This window comes from Anticarsia gemmatalis, chromosome Z (genome assembly GCF_050436995.1).
Source record: "Anticarsia gemmatalis isolate Benzon Research Colony breed Stoneville strain chromosome Z, ilAntGemm2 primary, whole genome shotgun sequence".
Classification (NCBI taxonomy): Eukaryota; Metazoa; Arthropoda; class Insecta; order Lepidoptera; family Erebidae; genus Anticarsia; species Anticarsia gemmatalis.
In genome coordinates, this window is record NC_134776.1 from 3,266,646 (window position 1) to 3,294,056 (window position 27,411).

Sequence of the window (27,411 nt, forward strand, 5' to 3'; positions counted from 1 at the left end):
AATAGCAGTGTAAAGCTTTGCCCTTTAATTTCTTTAACCTTTACCTAGTTTTTATTGGCAATTATATTTCCAGTGTTGAGAAATGCTGTTTATTACACCAAGCATTTGACCCGACTGTCAATCGTATTGTTTCACTGTTCAATATAATTCAATAAATATTGACGGCACTTGACTCATCAATTGGAAATGTTATGAGTTAAATGGTATTCCGATCTGGTGACAACCAGTTTCGTTAAATTGCAGTTGGTATACAGCGATTAATATATGCTGAAAGTGTTTGTTAGTGTGATAGGAATTGCTTGGTACTCTAATTAGCCTGTCTATTATTTCATATTTTCTTAGTTTCCCCATTTGGTTTTGAGTGTTCCATAACCAAAGGGTAAAAAATAGAACCCTGTTAAGCTTATGTCTGTCGCCAGGCAGTAAGTATCTCATGAATAGTTGTACAGTTGAAATTTTCAGAAATTATGTATTTCTGTTGCCACTATAGCAACAAATACAAAATAACAATAAAATAAAATACGTGAGGAGGCTCTCATACAACTAACGTGATTTTTTTTTGATAATTATGATTGAATTAGGGTAAGGAATCCTTTGTGCGCGAGTCTAACTCGCATTAGGCCGGGAAATAACTCTTTACCTAAAGTAAGCATAAAGTAAGCAGCTATATAGTACCAAAAGCAGTGAACCAATTTGATGACTAACATGCACTTGTAGTGTCTCATGTTGTGGCGTGGTTTCCATTTCCAATCAAGACATCGCCCTTTACGACCAATTGTTTCGAGTCATGGTGTAATATGTATTTCATACCAAGAAATCACGACTGTTATGCTGGGGCTACATTAGCGGGCTATGGCGAATATTCGTGTTAACGCGATGAATGTGGCCGGGTTCATCGTGTCATCGCGTAGTATTCGGGCGAAGACGATGTAGTATCGAGGAGCTGTCGGTAAACTGGCGCGAATCAAAGGGATTTGTCGCGCCAATATTCGCTTAGGTGGCTACATCTACGTCAATTCAGTGTAGTCCAGACTTTGAAGCGAGACGGACGTGCATTTAATTTTTAAATATAATGCAAAGCCACTATTTCCTCCATTTTTAATTTACCGCTCACGTATCCGCACAACAAACTGAACAGCACAAGGCACGATGCATCGCGTCAACTCGACACGAATCTTCGCCCGCCTTAATGTAGACAAGAACATCGCCCATACCCGAACACGATGTTTTTTTGTCGCGCCAACACCATACGAATCTTCGCTCGCTAATGTAGCCCCAGCATTAGTGCTGAAACCGCGGGGTGTATTTTCGCGACCTAAAAAAGAACTTTCTACTACGGCCTTTGCTTTAACTCCCGAGTCGGGCAAAATCATATTAGACTTTTGTTATTGCAATATGTTCGCCCAATAGGCCAATACTACATGGAGCTAACATGGTAAATGACAAGGCATAGATGGGATAGATCCTATCTATACCACTAGTCCCGTGACGAGACCACTCAACGGTATTAGTGGCATAGACCCATACGGGGATTTAAGGAATTATATAATACACCTCTATGTACACCTTCATGCCTAGACAGTGGCTATATGCGAAAAAAAGAATCTCACTGAGTACCGAAAATCTATATCCGTAGATTATAAGACATCGTCAAATGCGTAGTACTGAAATGGATGAGACAAGCGCAGGATTTAAAACAATGGTGGAGAGCGGGATATCTATATAGTATACTCAACAGTGGGTAGAAGTGCGCTCAATAGATGAATAGATGAGTAAATAAAGATTAATCTCATCCTCGGTGGAAGACCCAGATCTTGTTCTAACAGTATTATTTGTTTACAGGCCGAGTACGAACGCCATTATGTCGCTGACGTTCGCTAACAACATCCTGGACCCTATATTTCCAGACTGTCCTATAGACCCGCTATGTAGAAAACTTATAGCAGCCGTCACTATATGTAAGTATTAAACCTTTTATTAAAAGACAACTCCCGCGTTTGAGAATTTTACAAACATACAAATCACGGCTACAGTTTTTTTAGTTAGGCACATATAGCCCCTTGCGTTACTGGTAGTTAAACGATCTTTGGGGTTAAGCAACCCTTGGCGCGGTCACTCCATAGATCGGTAACCGCATAAGCCTAAAACCGTCTTCATGTTTCAGAGGGAACGGTAAAAGTCGGTTGAGGTTGTTGTCAATTAAAATGACGGTTGTTAAGTCAAATCAAAATCTTTTGGGCGGCTTGAACAAATTTGGCACTAGTTTGGTCATTCAACACAAGGCTCTGCACTGCTACAATAATTTGGGTTTACTAGAATTATTAGTCGAACTAGACATTTTTGGATAGTTGTAGTACTTATACATAATTTCTGATATATTAACTCATCGCAATAGGGTGGAATACTGGATCGATTGTTAAATAAAACAAATGGAGAATATTTGTTCTTTGGATTCTGAAAGAAATATTCTGCTATTCTGCAATATTTACAAATATCTGCGTTAACGTTATGTTGTGGTAGAGTGTAACCTGTTCCACCAAGTCGGGAAAAATTCGCAAAGTTTATTATAGATGGCGCTGTCGGGGTTGGTTTTGGGGTGAATAACGTTTAACGCTGTAGCGGCCGCCGTGCGTCAGATGTCGCTGTATGTCGGGAAATTATTCGGTTTAGATAAAGTTACGAGTAGAATGTTTTTAGAGATAATTTCAGTATTCTGGTTAAAATGTTGTAGATATGAACTGTGTGAAATTAACGTCATATATTATACAGTTAGTTATAGATAATTCGACGTATTCGTTGAAGGCGATATCGTATAAGTAGTTAAAATGCAACAAACTGAGTATAAAATAGCATAATTACATTGGTTATAAAAAGCATCTCTATTGTCAGAAAAACACTCATTCAAAACAAAGGAACGGGGTCCAAAAAAACTAAAGGAAATATACGTTTTTAATAAACACTTTAAACTTCACTAACAGATTTCTTAATCTACTTAATAAATATTTGACTCTTTGTGTCGTGCGGTAAGCGACAGCAAAGAAAAACATTTCTTTTCTCAGATTTCCGTTTTCCATCACTTATATTTAAATTGTGAGATCCGGTCGTCATTTTCAAAGATCTTTAAAAGTCGTTACTGGTAGTCATGAGCTTGAAATTTGACAACCAATCTTACCGAGGGGTATCCAGTTGTGGAAATGCGATAGACAGCCGCTCCATGTAAAATACTGGCATTTAACTGCATCCAGTGAGATTGGAAGCCGAATAGGCTAGGCTGATGATGATGGTTCCTTGTAGTCTACGGAATTTGAAAAAAAAAATATTCGTGAATCGTAACAAAATAGAATTTTTTTCCATTGGCCTGGCTTTTCTATACAGACTAAGGCTAAGTCCATATAACAAAGTGTAGAGAACGTTCTCTATTTCATCACTGTCTTAGCCTGGTGAAATATATTGCCGACACGACCAGTCAGAAGTTATTTCTTGACAAAACTCAGGAATACATTTTATTCCCTATTCAGGTTTCGTACCCGACCAATGCGAGACAGTCGCGTACTCTACAGACCGAATACAGGATTGATTGTCAAAGAAAAAACTGTTAGAGATTAGGAAAATGTTTATGCATTGAATTCCGAAAGAATGTGTAATATTTATAATTATCTACGTTTAATTACTTGTATTCTGTAGTACAGTACAACTAAAAGTCGGAAAAAGTTGTAAGCGTATAATAGATGGCACTGACTGACTGACTGGGGGGTAGCTTTGGGGTGCGTAACGTTTAACTTCCGACGAGCGCCAGATGAATGTCGTTGAAAAGTTGATAATAGATGGCGCTGACAGTGGTAGTTTTGGAGTGCGTAATTCTCACGAGCGTCAGGTGAATGTCGTTGAAAAGCTGATAATAGATGGCGCTGACAGTGGTAGTTTTGGAGTGCGTAATTCTTACGAGCGCTAGATGAATGTCGTTGAAAAGTTGATAATAGATGGCGCTGACAGTGGTAATTTTGGAGTGCATAATTCTCACGAGCGTCAGGTGAATGTCGTTGAAAAGTTAATAATAGATGGCGCTGGCAGTTGTAGTTTTGGAGTGCGTAATTCTCACGAGCGCCAGATGACTGTCGTTGAAAAGTTGATAATAGATGGCGCTGACAGTGGTAGTTTTGGAGTGCGTAATTCTCACGAGCGTCAGGTGATGTCGTTGAAAAGTTGATAATAGATGGCGCTGACAGTGGTAGGTTTAGAGTGCGTAATTCTCACGAGCGCCAGATGAATGTCGTTGAAAAGTTGATAATAGATGGCGCTGACAGTGGTAGGTTTAGAGTGCGTAATTCCCACGAGCGCCAGATGAATGTCGTTGAAAAGTTGATAATAGATGGCGCTGACAGTGGTAGGTTTAGAGTGCGTAATTCCCACGAGCGCCAGATGAATGTCGTTGAAAAGTTGATAATAGATGGCGCTGACAGTGGTAGGTTTGGAGTGCGTAATTCTCACGAGCGCCAGATGAATGTCGTTGAAAAGTTGATAATAGATGGCGCTGACCGTGGTAGGTTTGGAGTGCGTAATTCTCACGAGCGCCAGATGAATGTCGTTGAAAAGTTGATAATAGATGGCGCTGACCGTGGTAGGTTTGGAGTGCGTAATTCTCACGAGCGCTAGATGAATAACGAAAATTATGAAAAATAAGCGATTTATGCAATTTTTCCTTTAAGTTACTGTCGGTACAGTTTTAAAATTATCACACAAAAAAATAAAAATCAATATCGAGTATTGCCCCCGCGAGCTCTTAGAAGTGCTTGTATACGATTGCTCATATTCAAAATAAAGTTGTCGATTGATTCTTGAGGCAAATTGTCCCATTCCTCCACCAATGCGAGGTTTAAATCATGAACATTCCTGGGAGCTGGATTTCGCTGTCGAACTCTTCTTCCCAGAATGTCCCAGACGTGTTCTATAGGATTCAGGTCAGGCGACCGTGCTGGCCAGTTCATTTGAGTAATACCAATCTCATTAAGGTACCTATTCACTATGCGAGCAGAATGCGGCCGCGCGTTATCGTGCATAAAAATGAAATTATCTCCAATGAATGGGGTAAAAGGCACAACATAGGGTTCTAAGATCTCTGTTACATACCGATGTGCAGTAAGTGATTCATTTTGAATGATCACTAACTCTGTGCGAGCTCCCAAACATATGCCACCCCATACCATTACTGACCCTCCACTATATGACACAGTTTCCGTAAAGTTGGTTTGGTTATAGCGTTCCCCTCGATATCTCCACATCCTCTCCCGTCCATCCACGAAATTAACACAAAAACAGCTCTCATCAGTGAATAAAACGTGGCTTTTTGTCCAGTTTCGATGCTCGCGAGCGAACGCTAATCTTGCCGCACGATGAGCTGTCTCGAGTTTTGGAGCTTTTGCTGGCACATAAGATCCTAGCCCAACTGCAGCCAGTCGTCTCCTTACTGTACGTTCACTTACATTTACGTTACGGATTTCTTGCAATTGATTTCGGGTCTGAACAGCAGTTTGTCGACGATTTCTTAACGTCTGCAAGACGATAAAACGGTCATCTACGGCACTGATTGATCGATTTCTGCCTTGTCCTCGCCTCCGCACGTAAGATCCAGTCGTTCTGTAGCGTCGAACAACGCGATGAACTACCGATGTCGAAACACCCAATGCGCGACTGACCGAACGGTAAAAATGCCCCTCCTCGATCATGGTTACTGCCCTAGCCACTGAGGTTGCTGGTAAATCACTCATTTTGTTTCAGAACAATAAAATGAACAATGCACTATTGAAAGCAAACAGTCAAATGAACCACAGTTACCGCATACAGCATCCAACAAAGTTCTTATCAGAAACACTCGATGTCAGCAAATTCTTAAAAGAACCATAAAACCTGTCACCGCTCTTTAAACTTGTGAAATTTTTACGTATATTATTTTTAAGAGGGTACTTACACATTAACAAAAACTAGCTCTCAAGATTTAACATAACTTTAAAAAAATTAACCTTTTTTTGTGTTCCCCTAATTGTGCCGGTGTGTGTAGATGGCGCTGACAGTGGTAGTTTTGGAGTGCGTAATTCTCACGAGCGCCAGATGCATAAAGATGATATAATAAAAAAAATTGCGATTTGCTTGTTAATTATTAGCATGTCCTACTAGTCCGTATTCGGTTACGGCAACCAGATTCGTGAAAACCAGCCAACGGTGTAGGATTTTCTTTATAGTGTCCAAGTGTGTGCACAATACGTACACTATTCCATCATTGTCTGGTGAATCAGATTGCTGACACGACCAGCGAGAGGTCATTTCATGACGAAAAAAAATCATGCAAAAAAATTTGGTCCGGCTCATGATACGTACTCGACCGAGATCTCTTCACTGCAGTCTCAAACTGTTATGGATTAGGAGAATATTAATTCTTTCACTTCGAAAGAAATATTCTACTAATCTGCTAGATTTATAAATATCTACGTTTAATTACCTGTATAATGTGGTAGAGTACAACCATTAAGGCCCATTTACACGATGCAAGTTTCTTGCCTGTTGCATACAATAATATCAAAGCAATAAATGACTCGCATTGTCTAAACTACATACAACATTATTGCTTTTTTGGGCAATATTTCCCTGCCAGAATGTTCTTGGTATAAACAATACATACAATAATTTCTTAGCAATTTTTGGATTCAATTATATTCTCTCATTTGTAAACATGAGTGCAGCGAGTGAGGGTGTATTAATCGTTGCTGCTCTTCTAAGGCAGGAAATTTTGAGAAAAAAACGTAAAAAAAGGTGTTGGATCAAAAAATGGATAGCAAGGAGAGATATTCTTGGAGTATCTAACAACCTTTGTTTGGAGTTGCAAATAGAAAATGAAGATGACTTCAAGAACATGTTTCGTGTGAACAGAACCCAGTTTTATTATTTGTTAGATAAAGTTGGTTCTTCTATACAAAGGCAAAATAGTACAATGCGTAATGCTATTCCTGCTCGAATAAAATTAGAAATAACATTAAAATATTTGGCAACTGGAGATTCACTTGGTACACTTTCACAGTTATTCAGGGTACCTAAGTGTACTATAAGTACTTTCTTGGTTGAAGTTCTCGAAGCTATTTATTTAGCATTAGAAGATTATATAAAGGTATGTACTAAAAGTAGCTGTCTTTAGAATATAATAATTTTACTAGTTTTACAAAGTAATTGATCAGTTACAAAATAGAAAAATTATGAGTTCCACCACGTATCTTCACTGCCTTGTTTTGAGTATGGAGATTCTGGCATAGGAGTAGAGTTCTTTCGTTCCTTTTCTTTGTGATCCAGTAGTTTAAATTTAGACAATACTGCTTGTATTTCGTCTTGAGCATGTTCGGTATTTAATATACGCAATGAAGATGCAACATATTTGCCGAAATTATCTAAATCATCATCAGTTTTCTCTAGTCTCGCCCGTTTTTCAATATTATCCAACTTATTTAAAGCCGATTCTATATAACCAGAAGCCTTTTTGGTCGTTTTTTTGGGCATCGGAGATGGAGCGTGGAGGACTTGTACATCTGAATTCGGAATATTAGGGTTATTTTCTGTATTATCGGTATATTCAAAAACGATATCATCTTGTGATGTATTCGCTTGCGGTATGAAGAAAGCTTCATCCTGAAAACATATATTATTTTACAGGTACCAAGATGTGAAGAGGACTGGAATAAAATTCAAAAAGGTTTTTTATTGAGATGGAATTTTCCCAATTGCAATGGCGCCATTGATGGGAAGCATATAAATGTAAAATGTCCTCCCTGCACAGGCTCAGAATTTTTTAATTATAAAAGTACATTTAGTATTGTATTACTAGCTTGTGTAGATCACGATTATTGTTTCACGTATATTGACGTGGGTGCAAAGGGTAGAAACTCTGATGGTGGAATATTTAATAATTGCACATTAAGGAGGCCATCGAAGAAAACACAATACATTGGCCAAGTAATTCAGTACTTGTTGGCGATGAAGCGTTTCCCTTAAAACCTTATTTGATGAAACCATATCCTCGTCGTAACGACTTAACAAGAGAACAAAAAAATTATAATTATAGATTGTGTAGATGTAGGAGAATCGTAGAAAATGCTTTTGGAATATTAACAGCCCGATTTCGAGTGTTCGAAAAGCCAATTACTACAAGTATAGACAAAGTACACGTTATAGTGAAAACATCATGCGCATTACACAACTGGCTAAGGAAAACCTCACCAGCGTCTTATACACCACCAGGTTTTATTGATGAAGAATGTCCAAGAAGTGGAGGTCGTCTTGGTACTTGGAGAGAACATTTTTCAAGCGGGGCTTTTGAAAATATAACTTCACAGAATAATAGGCATAGTACAAGAGAAGCTTTAAGAATCCGTGATAATTATTGTCATTATTTTAACCATGGTGGTGCTGTACCATGGCAAGACAATGCCATTTTTTAATTATTTAAGGTACCTATACGATAAAATTAAGGAATGCTTTATTGTACACTATTGCACCTAGCTGTACTTCACAAAATTACATAAATACATACCATATTTGATGTTGTTTGTCTGTGTTCAGAACTTTTCTTTAAAAACGAATCCATTAGGTTATACCAAGACAGTTTAGATATAAAAACATCAGCAGTACCGGAACCAGTTCCCATAGAATCTTTAATCTTTTTCCTTTCCCCATGATACTGCGTCCTTAAATTTTTGATTTTATTTGTAATTTCCTTCGGTCCGAAACCTTCAACTCCAAATTCCTGCGCAAATGCGGCTAGTGCCGCATTACGTGCATCACGATTCTTATAGTTCAGATTTTCAGTATCCCATAAACAATCATGACTGCGATAAATCTCAATAAACTTAATTAAATCAGCAGAACCGAATTTTAACACTTTTTGACTCATGTTTTTGAAGAAACACCTTTGCTCTAATACGTTCAACAATTGAATAAAAATTTGCCAATGCAAATACGTACAATAATTAAAGCAAGTCGCCAGTAAATGGTACACGTACTTACAAGTCAATGTTTAGACAAGTCAAGACTTGAAAGCAATAGTCGCCTAAACATAATCGCATGGTATGTAAACAAAAGACACTTGCGATTATTTCTTGTCTAGATTTGCATTCAATTATTGTATTCAATTTTTTTACGACTATCAACGTGTAAACAATTGCTTACAATTCTTGAAGGTCAATTATTGCCTTTAAATAATTGCATTCAATTATAACTCTATTCTGTGCAATAAAATGGCATCATGTAAATGGGCCTTTAGTCAGGAATACTTCGCAAAGTTGATAATAGATGTCGCTATCGGGGGTAGTTTTGGGGTTCGTAACGTTTAACAAGGAAGCGTCCGACGAGCGCCAGATTTATGTCGGTGAATTATTTCTATGAAAAAAATAATATCAATAAAAAAAAAAATGATTTCCTTGGTTATTATTAGAATGACAATTTGGCCCTTATTCGGTTACAGCGACGAGATTTATTAAACTAGTCAATGGTCTAAGACTTAGTAGTAGTAAACTACCAACCACACCACAAGGAGCCGACATTGTCGAATACGTTTAAAATAATATAATTTTAAATACAATAAATATAAGGGCCTCCTCGTTTGGAAGGAGACCCTTGCCCTGCAGTAGGACAGTAATGGGTTAAAAAAATTCAATAAAACAACTAGCAACGACATACATTCGGAAAATCGAGAAAATCTTTTATTTATTATTTCAAATAAAAACAAGGAAGCCTAATTAGAAAGCAATATCTTTATTTTTCTTTCTGTTAATTAGTGTGACCTTTATCAGAATAAACACAAAAAATAAACAGTAATTAATCCATTAATAAACCGATGTCGAGGAATTGTTATTATTACGTACAATAAAATAAATACAATAGAATTATAGCTATATAATATCACGCCTACATTTATAATACTAGCTTTTACCCGCGATTTCGTCCGCCACCTGAATTTTACCATGGGAATGCGTCATTTTCCCGGGGTAAAAAGTAGCCTATGTCCTTTCTCGGGTATCAAAATATCTCCATACCAAATTTTAGGCAAATTGTTTAGGCGTGATTGAGTAACAGACAGACAGACACAGAGTTACTTTCGCATTTATAATATTAGTATGGATTACGCCTGTTATAACTCGAAGATGTGAGCAAAACACTTGCGTTTTACCATTAGCAATGTTAGTCCCATATATGGCTAGCCTATTGATACTGCCTGCATGTTAGTGAATTCCGGGCTACTATTGAGATTTTCCTACTAATATTATAAATGCGAAAGTTTCTGAGTATGTAGGTATGCATGGATGTTTGTTACTCTTCTACGCAAATACTACCGAATCGATTACGATGAAATTTGGTATGTAGGTAGCTGAAGATCCAGAAAAAGACATAGGCTACATTTTTATCCCGGTTTTCCCGAGGGATCGGGATTTACACGGGAAGGGTTTCCACCGGGCGGCCTCTAGTCTTAAATGAAAAGAAAAATCGAACCCGGGACCTGGTGGTCAACGGTCGGATACATAACCGACCGGGCCACAGAGGCAGACATTAGTCACCCAGGAAGTATTAGGTAACAATATCGATAAAATTCTTGTGTATTTTTCCTTGTCACGGTTTGTTTCTGCAAAAACAAGTGTTATTTTATTAATCGCTTCACCGGTCCATAGAAATAGCGACAGGATGTATCGTCTTCTGATTTCTGTAATGATCAGATAATAATAATTGTGAGGTGGAGTGTGAGTCCGTTTCCTTTCTATCTGAAACTAATGTTTTATTTTTATTTTGCTTTATCTATTGTAGTTATAGGAATAGTCTCCTAAATATTCTCGTAATAATAAGTACCATTATCAAGTAGCGGACACATTCAAGGAAGAAATATCAGAGCGAGTTGAGTTGTATATTTCACAAAATGTTGCCTAAATATAAATGTATTTACCAATTTAAAGAAGATTTTAATGAAAGAGCTAAAACAAAAGGATTTGAAAAGGAGTAGAAAAGTATACAGTACGCGTACCCACACATACTAAGGTTTGCTTCGCCTAATTTGAGTAGACAACAAATTGTATTAGGGTGTGGAATGAAATCTGGATTCCTTTGGTACATTTGTTTTTTTTTTTAGGAAAAAAGTTAAACCACTAACTACCGATGTCTCGATGCTCATATCGAAATCAGCGCAAAGAGTTAAGAAGAGCATTTTATGCGTTTTGTAACAAAATAATCTTAAAAAATACTTGTGCTTATTTTTTTTTTTAATTTATTTATCATTTCAACAGAAAATAACAACAATAACTTTATAATAGCAACAAAAAACCACTAAGGTTTAAGTAAACCTGTGGTATCCTGAGTCTATCTATTACTTAACCTAACAAGTACAATTAATGAGAAAGAGTAAATTATTATAAATGTCTTGTTACTTACTTGTACGCAAAAACTGTAGTATTTTAATAGTAGCTGCAATTATACTTAGCCTTGAAGTATACTTTGAGTGCGTTTTTTTGTTTTATGACAAACACAAACGAGAAAGAGCTATTACTTTTCACAATTATTTTACATAGAAAATGGAACTTAAAACCATTCTAACAGCTATTCTTTTCATTTAACTGTCTTATTAATGTTTCTTTAACGTCAAGTGGGTATATGAAAACACGAAGAGAAAATATAGTATTAATCCCGCTAAAGGGAAAATATCTAATTTTTTATCATACGAATTACCTCAATTGGCATGTTTCCTAATAAGAAAGAATCATGAATCTTCTTACATATATGAATGAATCGCCAATTACGTTATTTTTCAAATGAATATTGTTTTTTTTTATTGTCTTTAAGACATGGGGAACGTGAGAGGAGCTGTACGGGTCATCTAGTAATTAAATATAAATAAACACAAAACGTGTCGGTTTTCGACATTTTAGTAGCATATCATTCTATCTAATTTGTTGAAGTAACGTGTCATTTACATACAAATGCCAAATGCGCATGTTAAGTACAAACTTATCTCTTAGCAATTATTTTACATACAACATTATCCTTCTTGTATCAGGAGTTGTAGGCAGAAGCGTATCGTACTTAAGCTTCACCATTTGCGATGATAACCCTATTAAATAAGAGGCAACATTACTGCCATACGCCGGGATGTTACTAGACTCCGGATTAGTATGGACAATCCATACTAATATTATAAATGCGAAAGTAACTCTGTCTGTCTGTCTGTCTGCTACTCAATCACGCCTAAACTACTGAACTAATTCGCATGAAATTTGGTATGGAGATATTTTGATACCCGAGAAAGGACATAGGCTATATATCATAACGCTACGACCAAAATTAGCAGAGTACCAGTAATTAATGTTACAAAAACGGAGAAAAATGTCATCCATTCTCTCTTATTGGACGCAAGCTAAGTTGCGCGGGTCAGCAGCAGCTAGTATTAAAATAAGACTTTTCTCTAATCATTTTTGTTAAAAAATACCAATAGCACTTTACCCAGTATCGAATCTGATACTTCGAGATCATCAGTCGGAAGCCGTCAGACCACACAGGCAAATTAATATTAATAGTATCACATACAACAAACTTAATTATCTCCCACGACGCAAAAATCATTCCTAGTGCGGTCGTTCTATATAAAAATAACACATCGAAGCGTTACAAGACAATTGTAGAACTGATGTAGAACTGTTACATCTATGAATAGATTGTGAATAAATAAGAAGTTCGCCATACGGCATAACACATACGGCATAGCTAAAGTGTCGACTGGCTAAAGAGAAAACTATTGTATTTGTAGGACGCCAAAACCGCGTGTTAGGATTACGTAAAATTTGTGACGGACAGACTTCAATGTTGGGGGCAATGGACACTTTTATAACTGTAAAAATATTTGGCGATTAAAAAAGTGTTTAAGAGTTTCTTGCGAGCTTTTCTTATTGGTGCAAACTTTCGAACTGGCTATAGATTTACTAACTAATTTTGACAATCACAAATGTCTTCATTTGACCTAACTACTTAAATTATTTAATTTAAACTTTTAAAGTTTGTCTTGTAAATAATATGGCTTGCTAAGTCGTTAAAGAATACGTGATTTTCTAAAAAAACAATGTTAATAATTATGTGCGATTGAAATATCTTGTCTTTATGTATTAATACAAGACAAATAACGAAAGAGAACAACGTAAATATAATTTCGATCTCCCTATAATTATATACTCAGCCATATACTTTTTTTTATCTTATAATCGCCGTTTAATCAACATCGCTGATTGTTGGCAGCTCCCCGCAAGATCATTAATTGTGTCAACCACATTGTAAATCATTTGGCGATTGAAAATAGTGGCCGTGGGTTTCTTGCTAGCTCTTATCATAAAACTTCTCCCTTCTTTCCAGGCTAATTAAAAATACAGTAATTGTAACGACGATCATAAAATTTTTAATCAAAATTTTACTTTATTATTGAATAGATACATGATTTGATTTTGTTCATTATTTTAAGCCGATTGTTCGACAATTGGTCAATTCTCCTTTTAGCTCATTAAAATTCAATAGAATCCGTATTATAAATTCAAATGATTTCGATAGTACTCATTTGCATAACGAGTTTTTGCGTATCGTAACATTGTATGCATATTAGAACAGTTATCTAATGCCAAATGTAATGTAACACTTTTCTTTTCTAAAGTAATTTTTTTGTCGTCTGGGTAGTGGTCAACCTAGTGTCAAAGTTGTTGAGGCCGCCGAACTTTGTCATGACTTAACGACTGCTATCTTAATCGATAGTAGCCGAGACCGACGTTTTACGTGCCCTCCGAAGGAGACGTTTAGTTTAAATACCACTATGCGGTCACCCATCTATGGTATGATTTTGGTAAGCGTTGCTTAACCAATAAATCGTTTTCCGACTCGTGAGCGCAACTACAATTGGCCGTAGTTAAACGGAAAGGATCCAACCCACACTATTAAAACACTCCTTGAAGTTAAAATTTTAATATCAAGAAAACAATCCAAGTAAAATTCAAACCCACCATGAAGTTATAGTCCTGAGTTAGTCCCCAAAGTTAAAGTGGAGAATCAATGACGGAATACGATCTGAACTTTAAAGTTAAATATCTCGAAACTACGTCTGTGTGGGTTGGATCGTTTCCGTTTAACTATGGACAATTAAAGCATGAAACATAGGTTTCTTCAACTAGAAGTAAAGTTGCCAAATCGATCTTTCAATACGACGGAAATAATAAAAAAAACGGAACTGGGACAGTAAAATTGGAACGGAGAAAACATCAATAAACTCAAAATTATAAGTTAAAAATATAATACATTTTTGAACTAATGAAGATGAAATACAATAACTCTCTGAACTCTCCAACCACAGTCATCATTTCTTGAAAGCTCTTGGTTTAGACATTGAGTGAAATAAATTCCTTCGGACTAATTACTTGCTGCAACAGACTCGAGTCAACGTTATAAGTTTGGTTTCTTTAACTATTGTTATCATGTACTCCATTTGAACAATAGTGCTAATAGGCCGTTTTGAATGTACATGCAAATTATGAGGTCATTGTAATTCAATACTAAGAGTATGTGTAAAATTCCTATACTTATATAGTGTTCATTTATGATTACGGTGTTGTAGAATATGTCTTTAAAAATGTTTAATTAAAGATCGGTTCTGCTTTTGGTTCATTTCATTAAAATACATATGAATCTGCGTATATTAGTACATAGTATCACACCTGTTTTACTAGAAGGTATAGGCAGAATAGTTTGGAATACACGCACAGTACGCCAATAACAATGTTAGACCCATGTAATAGGCGGTGAGCCTATTGCCATTTACCGGGCACGTTACCAAACTCCGGACTACTTTTGAGAATTATTACCTATACTTAATCTAACACAAATTAGAAAAAGCATTTGGTCCGACTTGAGAATCGAACTCGGGACCTCGTGGTCAGCATTCGGGTACACTACTGCTGACAAAGCCACTTATTCTAAAATTGAGTCAACTTCTGAAACTCTATATTTCTATTCCGACAACAATCTATGTAAATGTCGAAATAATTCAGTGGAACGAACGGTTAGTCATACGCAAAGTCAATTTGTAAGCAAAAATACTTGTTACTTCTTTTAACATTCAGTTTAGTCATTATTCAAATATGTATTATGAAGTTGTCATTAAAATATTGGCACATATCAGTGATCTTTTTAGGTGTCCGTCCCAAAAGTGTAAAAACGGGATCCTGTTATTGTGACTTCGCTGTCGGTCTGACAGCAGGCTGTAACTCATGAACCGTTATAGTGAGACAGTTAAAAAATTCAAAGATGAGTGTAAGAATTTCTGATGCCGCTGCAATAGTAAATACAAAAAAAAAAGATTTTAAATATATTTAAGGGGGCTCCCATACAACTAACGTGTTCTTCATGCAATTTTTTAATAAAAATATGGTACGGAACTCTTCGCACGCGAGTCCACCCCGCATTCGGCCGGGTTTTTTTCCTATTTATCTTGTAAGCCGATAAGTACTCGGTAACAAGTAATTACTTCTACTCATACGACTTCATCTCTATAGGCCCTAGCTAGCTTGTAAAGTATTCACAGCGATCCTTATTACGAACTGTACTAGATACCTAACAAATAGGTATAGGTACCTATATACCATATCAATATTTAGTATTGATATAATATTCAATAAACAACACAATAGGGAATTATGAACAGATCGTAATATTGTAGCTCTCGCTAAGATGTAATTACGTTCGGCTATTGAATTAATTAGTCCTTTGATTAGTGGTAACAATCTTGTTAGAGGGAGAGCTCAAAGTGAAACCACATATGTCTTACTAACATTTAGTGTATATAAGGCTGTAGTATTTACTATATTATGATTACTAGTCCAATCAACAATTACGTAAGCTTCCGGGCTTGTTGTTTGTCACATTTTTCAGAAACATAAATTTAGATTTTAGGAGTCCGTATAACATGGTAAAAACTGGACCCTGTTACTGAGACTTTGCTATCTTACCGTTCTCAGACTGTATCTATGAACCGCGATAGTTAGACAGTTGATATTTTGAAAGTAAACATTAAAAACAGAATAAAATAAATAATTACGGAGGCTTCCATATAAAAAACGTTTTTGCCCTTATTATAAATAATGATTCCGATTCCTGCGGCCGCGAGACCGTCTCGCAATTAAAATTTTCTGCCGGCTTGTTTTTAATTTATTGTTAGTATTTTCACAAATAGGTAGTAGATCTAAGTTTTGTAACATGCCTGGTCATAAACTTGCCCCCGTTTATAACAGATCAACATTTCAACTGCGGAAAAGGAGTTTATTTCAATATATTTCAGTCTAACCCTTTGGGTATAACAGTCGCGAAGTTTTAAAGATTATATTTTGTAAGTAATAGATTTATCTCGAGGGTATAAACGGTGGGAACGGCTAGCCAGAAACTTTCCACACGGGATGATGCATCATGCAGAGATATGCAAGGATGACTGATGATGATCTTAAGGGAAATCATACCAATATTATAAATGCGAAAGTTTATAAGAAACTGAGTATGGTTGTTACACTTTCATGAAAGAACTACTGTACAAATTCTAACGAAGCCTGTCGAGGGCGGAAGCTAATAACTTGTAACTTAAATCTTCATGTTGCATGATTATTATTTGCGACTACTGCCAGGGGTATTAAATCGGTACAAGAAACCATTGATCGCCGTATAATTCAGGTGTTTATAAAATGAAAAGGGTTATTCAGAAACTAATGAATTTTTGGTATATCTTCATTAGAAGGCATGACATCGAGGCCGGTAGTGGTAAAAATAGTTTTCTCATTGATATCCCAGTGTTATAGCGCAGGTTAAATATAGACATAAAAATATATATGTATGTATAATATTAAATTATTGTGTAGGTACTGTGTCCGTTGTTGGTATGTTTGTAAAATCTGCACTAATCCAGGGCCTACCAAGGTTCGTGAATCCGAACTTTGGTAACGATCTCGATGTTGGATAACTATCATTGTGTCTAAATACATTTTTAGTTATGTACTTTTAAAACAAATTATAATTGATTTCGAAGAATCGACATAAGCTTGCAAAATAAGTAAAATCGTGGTAAGAATCAACCAAAATGTTGTGCGAAGTTTAGTTATCGTTAAATTATTGTAGGCGCCTTGAGTAGTTTTTACTGCGGGAGTTGTCATCATAATTTTAAATTTTCTCGTTGCATGTTTAATTAACGCAAACAGCTGGGAGGGAGTTGACTTTATTTATTAGACAATCAAAAACATTGTTCATAAGTGACAAAGCCACACGAACACACTCATTCAAATGTACATTGATCTTAATTGTATGTAAACGATTCTAACTTCTCATCACTAGACTATTTAGTTAGTCAGTTATTAAACGTACATAATTCCTTATTAGTACCAATAGTTTTGTCTTTGGGAGACCAACAGCACATAAAAAGCGAGTAATCTTTACTATACGAAGGTGTATTTATCTACTACTTTAGTAATTATTTTACTGATATAATGATTTGGATAATTTACTATGTTAGATGTTTGTTGGTCGGCCAAATACCCGATATTTAATTCGGAAAGATTATGGTTCTATTATAGCACTGCTGTACAATGAATGCAAAGACCCGAATCCTTATTCATAGTGTGGTGGACTAGATATCCACATGTCCTTATGAGATCCGCGATAAGCAGTGATAAGTTCTTTTTAATAAGACTTTCTGAGTATTTGATACAGTACTTACTTCTTTTTGTTTTTTTTATGTATAATTTTGTGTGCAAATAACATTGTATAGGTCTAATTTCTATCGTTATTGTAAACGCTAAGTGCCGAAAAGAAGTGCATTATTTTTTTACTAATGTCTATGATCAGTTGCGCAATTCTGTATAGTCTATATTATTGAGTATCGAGAGTTTGATATTTATAATGTTCTGTCAAAATAGTTCTTTCGAAATCCGGTAGAGGCGCTAAACCGATTTCCGTTTAAAATTTATCGATAGCTAGCCAGTTGTCGGTAGCCGATAGTAGTAGAGAATCTTCATGACCATTAATTAATTTGGCGATATAAAATTAGGCTATGCTAATCCGTTTTATAAATTATTATTTCTGTTTTATATTTTTTTTTGGAAATCCGTGCACTGTTCTTTACGATTTAATTTATCGAACATTCTTACAAACTTTCGCGTATATTCTATCGGTAAGGAAATTAAAATCAGTTGGATTGTAATCTTCGTAAGCAATAAAATAATTTTAAATAATCTAAATCATTATGTTACGTTACGCATACGTTCAAAGAGGTAAGACAGCTAGTTTACTTCGTATCGTTATTAGTCAAGCGTTAGGCTCTTTATTTCTTTAGTTTAGAGGACTTTGAGCAATTATTTATACATTTAAAGCTTTAAGTCTTACATATTAACAAAAAAAAAAATTACTCAGCGTTATGTTAGAAGTATAGTTATCGACTGTCAATGTGATCAACGATGCAATGAATGTGACGCTACAAAACTATTGCGCATTTTTTAAGTCTCACTATATTTTTTGCTGCGTCCAACTTGATACGAAGCGAAGGGGAGTGAATACATTCTGTCTAACCCTTTGATGGTCAAAAAGGGGCGCTTTATTACATTTTTAGGACAGTTTCATATTACTAAGGAACCAATAAGTCAATTTATATTTCAAAGAATACGTGATTTAACGTAAACATACCTAAGTAAACATGCAACGCGAAAGTCTAAAAGTTATTAATAAGTCATCAACAGCCTTGCCTTTCTTCCAACTATGTTAGTATTTTACATGGAGCGACTGCCTATCGTACCTTCATAACCCAGTTACTGTGGTTATAAATAAAACACTATGTTCCTTGGTGAGACTGCTTGTCAATCTTTCAAGCTTCTGACTACTGGTAACGACTGTCAAAGAATTTTAAAAAGAAACCAGTAGTACGATTTTGTACAGTCTGTGCCATCGAGTATCGAAAGTTTGACATTCAAAATGTACTGCCAAAATAGTTCCTGCAACGTCCGCTAGCGACGCTGATCAGACTTTCATCAGATCCACAATTTAACGTATGAACCAATAATCAAAAGAAAAAAAATTGTAATTTCATATTGTTTAGTACATAGTTTGTAATAATGTACTCAGCAATAAGTAAAGAAACATTTTCGTTATTACATGAGAAGAAGCTTGAAAGTCTGACAACCAGTCTTACCGAAGGGTACCGTGTTATCCCAAGTAACTGGGTTGTGGAGGTCAGATAGGCAATCGCTCCATGTAAAGCACTGGTATTTCAGCTGCATCCGGTGAGACTGGAAGCCGACTCCAACATAGCTTGGAAAAAAGGCTAAGCTGATATATATATATATATATATATATATATATATATATATAATATAATATAGCGTAGTCCGCTGTGCGTAGTGCGTAGTGTATACAACGTAGTGAGTAGTTATGTAGTCGATGTGCGTCTAATCATATTCAAATCAATATGTCGTCAATATACGGTTTGCGGTAATGAAGCCATGCTCCGATAGACTGTCGCTAGCCTTAGGGCTTTAGCACACTTACGGTCGAATTCACTAACGTCACTCAATTTTAGCTAGTGCTCGAAATATCTCTGTCGCCTCTCGGTACCTGTGTTACGTGAAACTGTGATGAGATTTTAGTTCTAGTCACTGAAATGTACTGTGAACCAATTTGGTCAACGAGAATCTAAATAATCCTTGCTGGATATATCTTGTTAAACATACATTATACGGCATGTCTCTACGTCGAATTGAATCGTAGGATTAATAGACTACAGGAGTGACAAAATAAATCTTTGAATTTACGTAACTCATTATGGAATTCAATTCACTGCGTGACAAAATTAGCACTTTTTTTGTTTTCCTCGGATTTTTTTTTTAATTCTTGCTGGATTTCCTGCACTGATTTCAAATATACCCTCAGTTTTTCTGTGACAGCTCTAGTTTTTGAGTTATAGCAAACTCCCCTTATTTGCCGTTTTTACTACGATCATCGCAATTTCTCCAGTAGATAAGTGTTTTATTTATTATTTTCGACATGGCTTCTACTCTAAGACGTTGTTTGCATAATCCGAATAACTTTTGCTACATCTGTGGTGAATATGTTTTCGAAAAATACCGAAAACCTACCTTTGAATTTGTAAAACTAGCGTATTCTAACTACTTTAAAATAGAACTGTGCAATCAAGATAAACAATGGGTGCCTCATATTGTGTGTCAAAATTGCGTCGTGTGTCTACGTCAATGGTCGCAGGGAAAAAGGACTGCTATCAAATTTAAAACACCCATGATTTGGAAAGAACCAAAAAATCATCACGATGATTGCTTTTTCTGTATGGTAAATATTAACGGTATCAACTCTACCAATAAAAACAAGTGGATATATCCTGATTTACGATCAGCCAAACGACCTCAACTCCTTTCAGATGATGTACAGGCTGGACCATCAAAGTTTTCTGACGACCCACTAATGGATTTGGAGCTGAACGTAGAAAGAGAAGATAGTGATTCGGACTTTGATGTGTTGCAATCGGGACCACAACCTTTCAATCAAAACGAACTGAATGACTTAGTTAGAGACCTAAACTTATCAAAAACTGCTTCATGTTTGCTCGCATCTCGATTAAAAGGAAAGAATTTACTCACAAAAGGAACAAAAATAACGTTTTATCGTACTCGCGAGAAGGATTTTTTGCCATTTTTTTCTAGCTAGTCGAAAGCATGTTATGTAATTTGAAAGAGCTGGGATGCAACATGAGCATCAAAATTCATTATTTGCATTCGCATTTGCACAAGTTTCCGGAAAATCTTGGAGATTTTAGCGAGGAGCAGGGCGAGAGATTCCACCAAGACATTGGACTATGGAGGAGCGCTATCGGGGTAGATGGGACGTCCATATGATGGCTGATTATTGTTGGAGCTTACGTCGAGATCAGCCTAGACTTGTTCACTGTAGAAAATCGCATAAAAGATCATTTGAAAGCATGTAGTACATTTTTTTATTTGAAAATGAGGTATTTTATTTGTAATTTCTAGTGAAAATAGCATACCCTTATATCTTCAAAACTAGAGCTGATGGAAATTGACTTGATACTATTTTCTTGATCTGGGACCTCTAAATATGCAGAAACAGTTATAAAATCGCAGGAAAAAAAACCAGTGTCACGCAGTGATGAACTACATAAAAACTGAAATAAATATAGGTAGAAAGCGATGCAAAAGTATGCCATCGCATATAGAATAATCTCTTTTAGTATTGCTAAACGACAGATGCAATAATCGCTCAGAGCCGGGATTGCGGTAAATGGCAATTTACCACAACCTACTTTCTAGCTCTTCGAAGCTTAGAAACGTTCAGCTGCTCTCGTATGAATATTTTATTGGAGTTGCAAAACCAATTATTGTAAAACTGTGTCCTGTTTATTCCATTTTGCAAAACAGATCGGCAACATATTCCAGAAAATTGTGAGGAAATATGTAAAAATTGTAGGTCATAGTCTCAAGCCAATTTTGGGTTTGCTAGTTTTGGCATCCCTCCAAGAACCTTTTGTGCAGGTTTTCTACCGATGTTTTCTTTGATCGAGCATCCGATTTTGAATACATAAAACCTCGAAAAGTTGAAGGTGTGCTTTTGTGAGCCTAAATCTTATTAGCAGGATTATAGACCATTATTTAAGTTCCCTTATAGAAATGTACACTCTGCCTTACTATGTCTATATGATAGTGCGAGCGGTCACTGAGTTTTGAAAATTGACCACGTCAAAGCCATCACGGCCTACAAGCATTCTGGCTCTGAAAGCTTTGATTAACCGCGCCAAAGGTGACTTAATTAAACTGGTCGTTTATCGACAGGTGATTGGCACCGAGAATAAACCCCTTTTTATAGAAATACGCCGAAATTTTTGTATTTTCATACTACAAAGTGCTGGAATACCGAATTGTGGCGTCATGCACACAAAGCGGTGCATGTCGGTGGTTTTGTGATGAAAATGCTGTTTTGCTTCATTCCTTTGCGATACGGACTATTTAGTTGGTATTTTCAAACATACGTGTTACGGGCTCAAAGTGCGCTCAGGAGCGATTTTCGAAATAATTCTGTGGATCATAGAAAGCATCGCCTCGCCGGAGGTACGTGCGGTGCACGCGTTGCGACGCATTGGTATTTATCGAAGCAGCCTTAGATTGGAACTACATTGTACATGTGGAGCATTGCCGCAGGCAAACCGATTCCTAACCTTGCACACGTGTAGCCGAATATAATTGTTAGAAACTATACAATGGAGTTCCCCTAAAACCAGCTCAATAGACGTACCTGGGGGTCTGTGTAGATTTGTTTGAACAATACGTTTGCATAACAGTACTGGCCTGTTTCAATATACACCTGCACTGAAATACGTATTCCAATTGCTACCGAATCGCATATGTATTGATTGTTAACAGCACTTACATTACTAGTTAAACAGTATATTAAGCTTTTTTGTGAAGACTTGTCGAAGCAAAAAATGTTTTCATGCGCCTTATGTACTGTCGTTCGCTCCATCATATTATCTGTGTGCCAATTTTATCTAAATTCACACAAACGCACTAGTCCGCTAGTCGCGTCTATCTGTTCGCGATAAACAGGAAACCTTCTGAACGGATTTTTATAGGCTTTCCACCAATAGACCGAGCGATTCCTGAAAAAGTTTAGTACGCAATTACATTTTGTTAAGGTTTCTTGTAAAATTCCTTTTTAATCTTGGTGAGGCTGGGTGGGCCTTTAGATTAGTATATTAGTAGGTTCCGTTAGTTTACAATGATAAAAGTGCTAAATAATAAAAAAATGATTGATGACATGTCTACCTACAACATTTTGCGCCGCCCTCTCCAATAATCCGCCCGCACAATCGCTAATTCGCATCGATGCGTGTACCACCGGCCTAAGAACGCGCACTATTCCCAATTAGCGGATCAATCTGTCTGTGGTTTGCCATACGTAGATAACACATTGGCTATGAAATGTTCGTTGCAACGTTAGCAGCTATTTCTGCGTAATTACGATGCGATACCCCTGTGCTACGGTGGATGAAGGTATGTGATTCAGAGAACCTTGTACAGTCCTTTGAACAAGGGTCTATTTTGACGTACCACAGCCTTATCGTCCACTATCCTTCGAATCCTACTAATATAATAAATCTGAAAGTTAAGTGAAGTTAAGGTATGTGACTCTTTAGTAAGTTTGTAATTCTTTCACGCAAAAGTACGGATTTTGATGTTTGGGTAAAAGATAGTTTATACCCAGAATTAAAGCGTCGAATACAAAGTCGCGACAAGAAGCCAGTTGTTTTTACAAAAATGAATTCCTAGTTAAATTCACACTGACTACATTTTGCCGTTGAACGGAACTGTGTGAGAAATATCATCATCAACTACATCGCGAATTAAGCAGTCAGACCTATCGCCCATCCACATAAAATTTTGCAGTTTCTAAGAAGTAAGCTGTTTTGCTGCTACTATTTATCTAAAATTATATGTAACTCAAAGATGACTGACTGTCATACCCCCGGTTTCTGAGGCACATGAGCGGTAGTTTATCTATTCAACAGCGTTTAAGCTTATATAATAATAATGACAGGTATAAACTACTGCTAAATGTGCCTCAAAAACCTGGCATTAGTGATATATCATCGCACAGCCCAAAAATGAGCCCGATCCGACCAAGTGGGTTGACGGGCTGATTTTTGGCATGCAGGTAGATGTTATGACGTAGTTATCCGCTAAGAAAGAATTTGATCAATTCTTCCTCAAAGGGGATAAAAAAGGGGAAGATAATTTGTGTAAAAATTCTGTCCTTAGTCACAAACCACGCAGACAGAGCCGCGGGCAAAAGCTAGTTTACTTATAACCACATTTCGCCGTTAGTGTGCTTGTAGCACGTCTGAATAGAGCCTAAGCTATTGACGCTAAACATGTTAAGCTAGACCATTGAATTGCACTAATTCACGTAATACTCTTGTAACTTGAATCAAAGGAGCAACTCAAAGCACGGTGTAGAGGATTTCGAGGAACTTGTGCTATCCCACTTTGTATACATTTCATAGAAGTATTCATTGCATCTAAGTGTATGTTTTGTTTGTATCCTGAAATGTGTATCAAGATATTTATCTATTTATTTATAAATAACATTACAGATTTATTCCCAAGTCATTGTACATTTCATTATAAGATACATATAATTATTTTGGTCCTTACGCTTTAAATGGTCAAGAAATTGTATAAGTTTGAATTATATCCGTGTTTGATAATCGAACGTGGTAAAGGTGGTGATGAAAATCAGGAGGATAAAATGAGAATGTATTATGGTTGCTTAAGAAATGTTTGTTTTGAACATTGTGATCAATGGTTCTTTCTTATCTAAATGTTTATTAACTTTTTTAAACATGAGTATGATAGTCCCTCGGTTCTGTTCTACGATCGACTACCTTGTCGGTAGTCGATCCGGCTGGCTATCCAGAAACTTTGCACGAAAATCTGATCAGCACCTCGAGCGGGCTACTATAGAAAATTTTTTTAATACATTTTAAATGTCAATCTCTTAATACTCAACAGTACCGACTGTAGAGAATTGCGCTACTGCGCCTTTTAATTAAGATGAAAATACAACCTGCAGGACTGCTTTCAATAGTTTGTGAATGGATCCTCATCATATCGTATCATAAAAGCTTATGGATTGGTACAAAATAATAACCACTAAAACCCTCTTTACTCTGACAAGTTACACATACATTATAAGTTACATATAAGAAAAAGATTGTTTCTTTTGAAGAAGATCACAAAATGAAATAAATACAAGACGACTTTTTTGTATTGAAGACGTCGAATAAAACCTTCAGTTGCACTTTCAATAAGGTTGTTAAATGAATTTAATTTGCAGAGACTTAAGCCTTTCTAGTACCGCAGGTGTGATCTGTTTTTAATCATATTACGGCCAGTACGGGTGCCATTAGGAGCGGTAATAGAGTGTGTTATGGTATAATTACCAGTCCATTGTCGACCGTAATGAGGTTTCCGATGTGCATTAACAACTCGGTGGTGCAGCGAGACATATGATCGAAATGATAAAGTGCGGGGTTCGTTTTCCCGTTAAACCAGAGAAAAAGAGTACTTAAAAAAAAAAGGTTTTTTCTACTATTTAAGAGTAGAGTTTGCTGTTGCAATAATAAAGTTTCCTTTATACTATAAAATACTTAATTTGTTTTCGTGTCACAGTCGAGAAAGACTTTACAAACATGCAATAATAAATTAACCAGTTCGTTTCTCAGTAACGAAAGCGTGCCTGAAGAAAGTGGTCAACTTAAATCCACTGCTAGTTCTCCTATGTGGGAAAACTTTGACGAAGAAATAGCGAGAGTTCTTTACAGTATTAGGTTGTTTACACGTTCCAATTGATAGGTACTAAAGTAACTTCTATGCACGGCAACTACACTGCAAAGATAAAGATAGGGCTCACTTTCGACTTTTGGGACGGATAAACTATTTTTGGTCGTTTCTAATTAATATTATCAGAATTTTTAATTTATTTTGATTAATATTATTAGTATTTATGAAATTTATCAGTTAGGTACTCCGGAGTTTGGTAATGTGCCCGATATATGACGATAGACTCGACCTATTACATGTGACTAATATTATAAAATTATAAATAGCGAACCGTGATTTCTTATACCACTACTGCACTGCCTACACCGTGACGTATAAAAGGCGTGATATTCTCAGTTTCCATAATTTCTTCCGTTTGAAAATATATTCCGTATATTATTTTAGTGCTCGTGGCATGGCAACCAGCCTGACCGCTGCGTTTCTGTCGCACACAGGTGTTGTCATTATAATATCGTATTAACACAACAATGCCTATGTAATGATGGTTTCATTGTTACAGATTATTGAGTAAACTACTGCACGTGTGTCCGATGTAATTAAAACGCTCACGTAGTAATTTGAATATCTATCGAGGGTGTGTGTACACTAGCAACGAATACTCTTTGAGCTAGGTTTATTCTGTAGGGGGATTGCCTACGCTCGGAGCAATTGATAGTGAAAATTGCTAGAAAATAAAATAGCTTTTCCAGAATACGGAATTTCTAAATGGGTTTTCTAGGCAATATAACTCGAATATTGCACGATTGTCGATAGTCAATGTAGATACGTAGTTGTTCTTCTTGCTGAGCGTATAAAACTAAATAGTAATGTATTAAATCCACATAAGATTAAATTCTATGTAACAAGCTAAAGAAATTGTGCGCGTTTATACTATATTATATTATAACCGACTTGAAAATAATTAGGATATTCCTAAGTCGTTTGTATTTTTTATATTTGCTATTTCGTATCTTGTCGTATTGAGGGACCTATTGATGCTTCTTTTTAGATTTGGAAGATGGTTCTCTCGATGCAAATTGGATAAGATACGATTTTTTTAAGTATCCTTAAAATTGCGTCATTTTTAAACATCGATGATGGTCCTGTTCGGGATGCTACTAAATCGATATTTTTCCTTGGAGATAGGTTTTTTTGTAAGATTTTTTTTATTTCGTGATTATTATCGGGGTCTTTCCACGCTACGATTTATATAACTATGTTGCTGTGTAATGTTAGGAATAATTGTTTTAGTTTCTCACGCACGTTAAAAACTCGCCAAATTAAAGCTTTCAATAATTTATAAATCATATCAAAATCAATATATTATGTATCGATAATATATTGACTGCCGCCATAGCGCAGTGGTTTACTTCGCCACGCCTAAACCATTGCGTCCTGACGTCGTGGGTTCAGTTCCCACTGGGAGCAATTATTCGTGCGATCTACAAAAATAATTGTTTTGAGTCTGGTCGTGCTTTTTGTCCGTTGGTTGTATGTTTGTAAAAGTCCCCGCAACACAAGAGGAGTTGTTAACGCGGGAGTTGTATAATAATAATTCTATAAAGAGTAATAATAATACAAATTGTTGTATATTACATGACTGGGGATCCCCTAACCTACCCATACGTTGAAGGAAATAAGCCATTGGAGCGGCACGTTGTATACAGTTTTTAAATATAATGGTTAGAAACTCTATTTTCGCGACTCCAACTCGCTCTCCGCCGGTTGTTTTTATAAAAATATAAAACATGTCTTCGGTGCGGAGAAATTTGTAGAATAAGGTAGCGCAAGCTTTACATTTTCATAGACTGTTCTTAGTTCTTAGGACACGTTTTGCATCTTGGTAATATATTTTTGCACTTAAAACAGTCAGCATCAAAACCATCTTTTATTATGACCCAAGTAACCATTTCCCACGATGATTGAAACCCGTCCAGTT

At 36.2% G+C, this 27,411-nt stretch overlaps 2 protein-coding genes across 2 annotated transcripts in view; one reads left to right on the plus strand and one right to left on the minus strand.

The window, feature by feature from the left end:
- The window catches only part of gb (solute carrier family 7 member genderblind), a 100,577-nt gene that overhangs the window by 2,633 nt on the left and 70,533 nt on the right, over positions 1 to 27,411 (plus strand). The window contains exon 3 of the mRNA XM_076134560.1: positions 1,843 to 1,958. Within this exon, the coding sequence (XP_075990675.1) occupies positions 1,843 to 1,958 (116 nt within the window). The remainder of the gene's footprint in view (positions 1 to 1,842; positions 1,959 to 27,411) is intronic.
- On the minus strand, positions 7,006 to 9,016 carry LOC142986212 (uncharacterized). The gene is made up of 2 exons (XM_076134561.1): positions 8,566 to 9,016; positions 7,006 to 7,643 (listed from the first exon to the last, which is right to left on the minus strand). Exons 1-2 carry the CDS (start codon positions 8,927 to 8,929, stop codon positions 7,240 to 7,242), a joined length of 768 nt encoding a protein of 255 aa, XP_075990676.1. The 5' UTR covers positions 8,930 to 9,016; the 3' UTR covers positions 7,006 to 7,239.

Coding starts and splice junctions, on each gene's coding strand:
- LOC142986212 (XM_076134561.1), bottom strand. CDS start 8,929: ATGAGTCAAAAAGTGTTAAAATTCGGTTCTGCTGATTTAATTAAGTTT. Junction 7,644..8,565: donor AACAACATCAAATATGGTAT/GTATTTATGTAA, acceptor TCATACCGCAAG/CGAATACATCACAAGATGAT.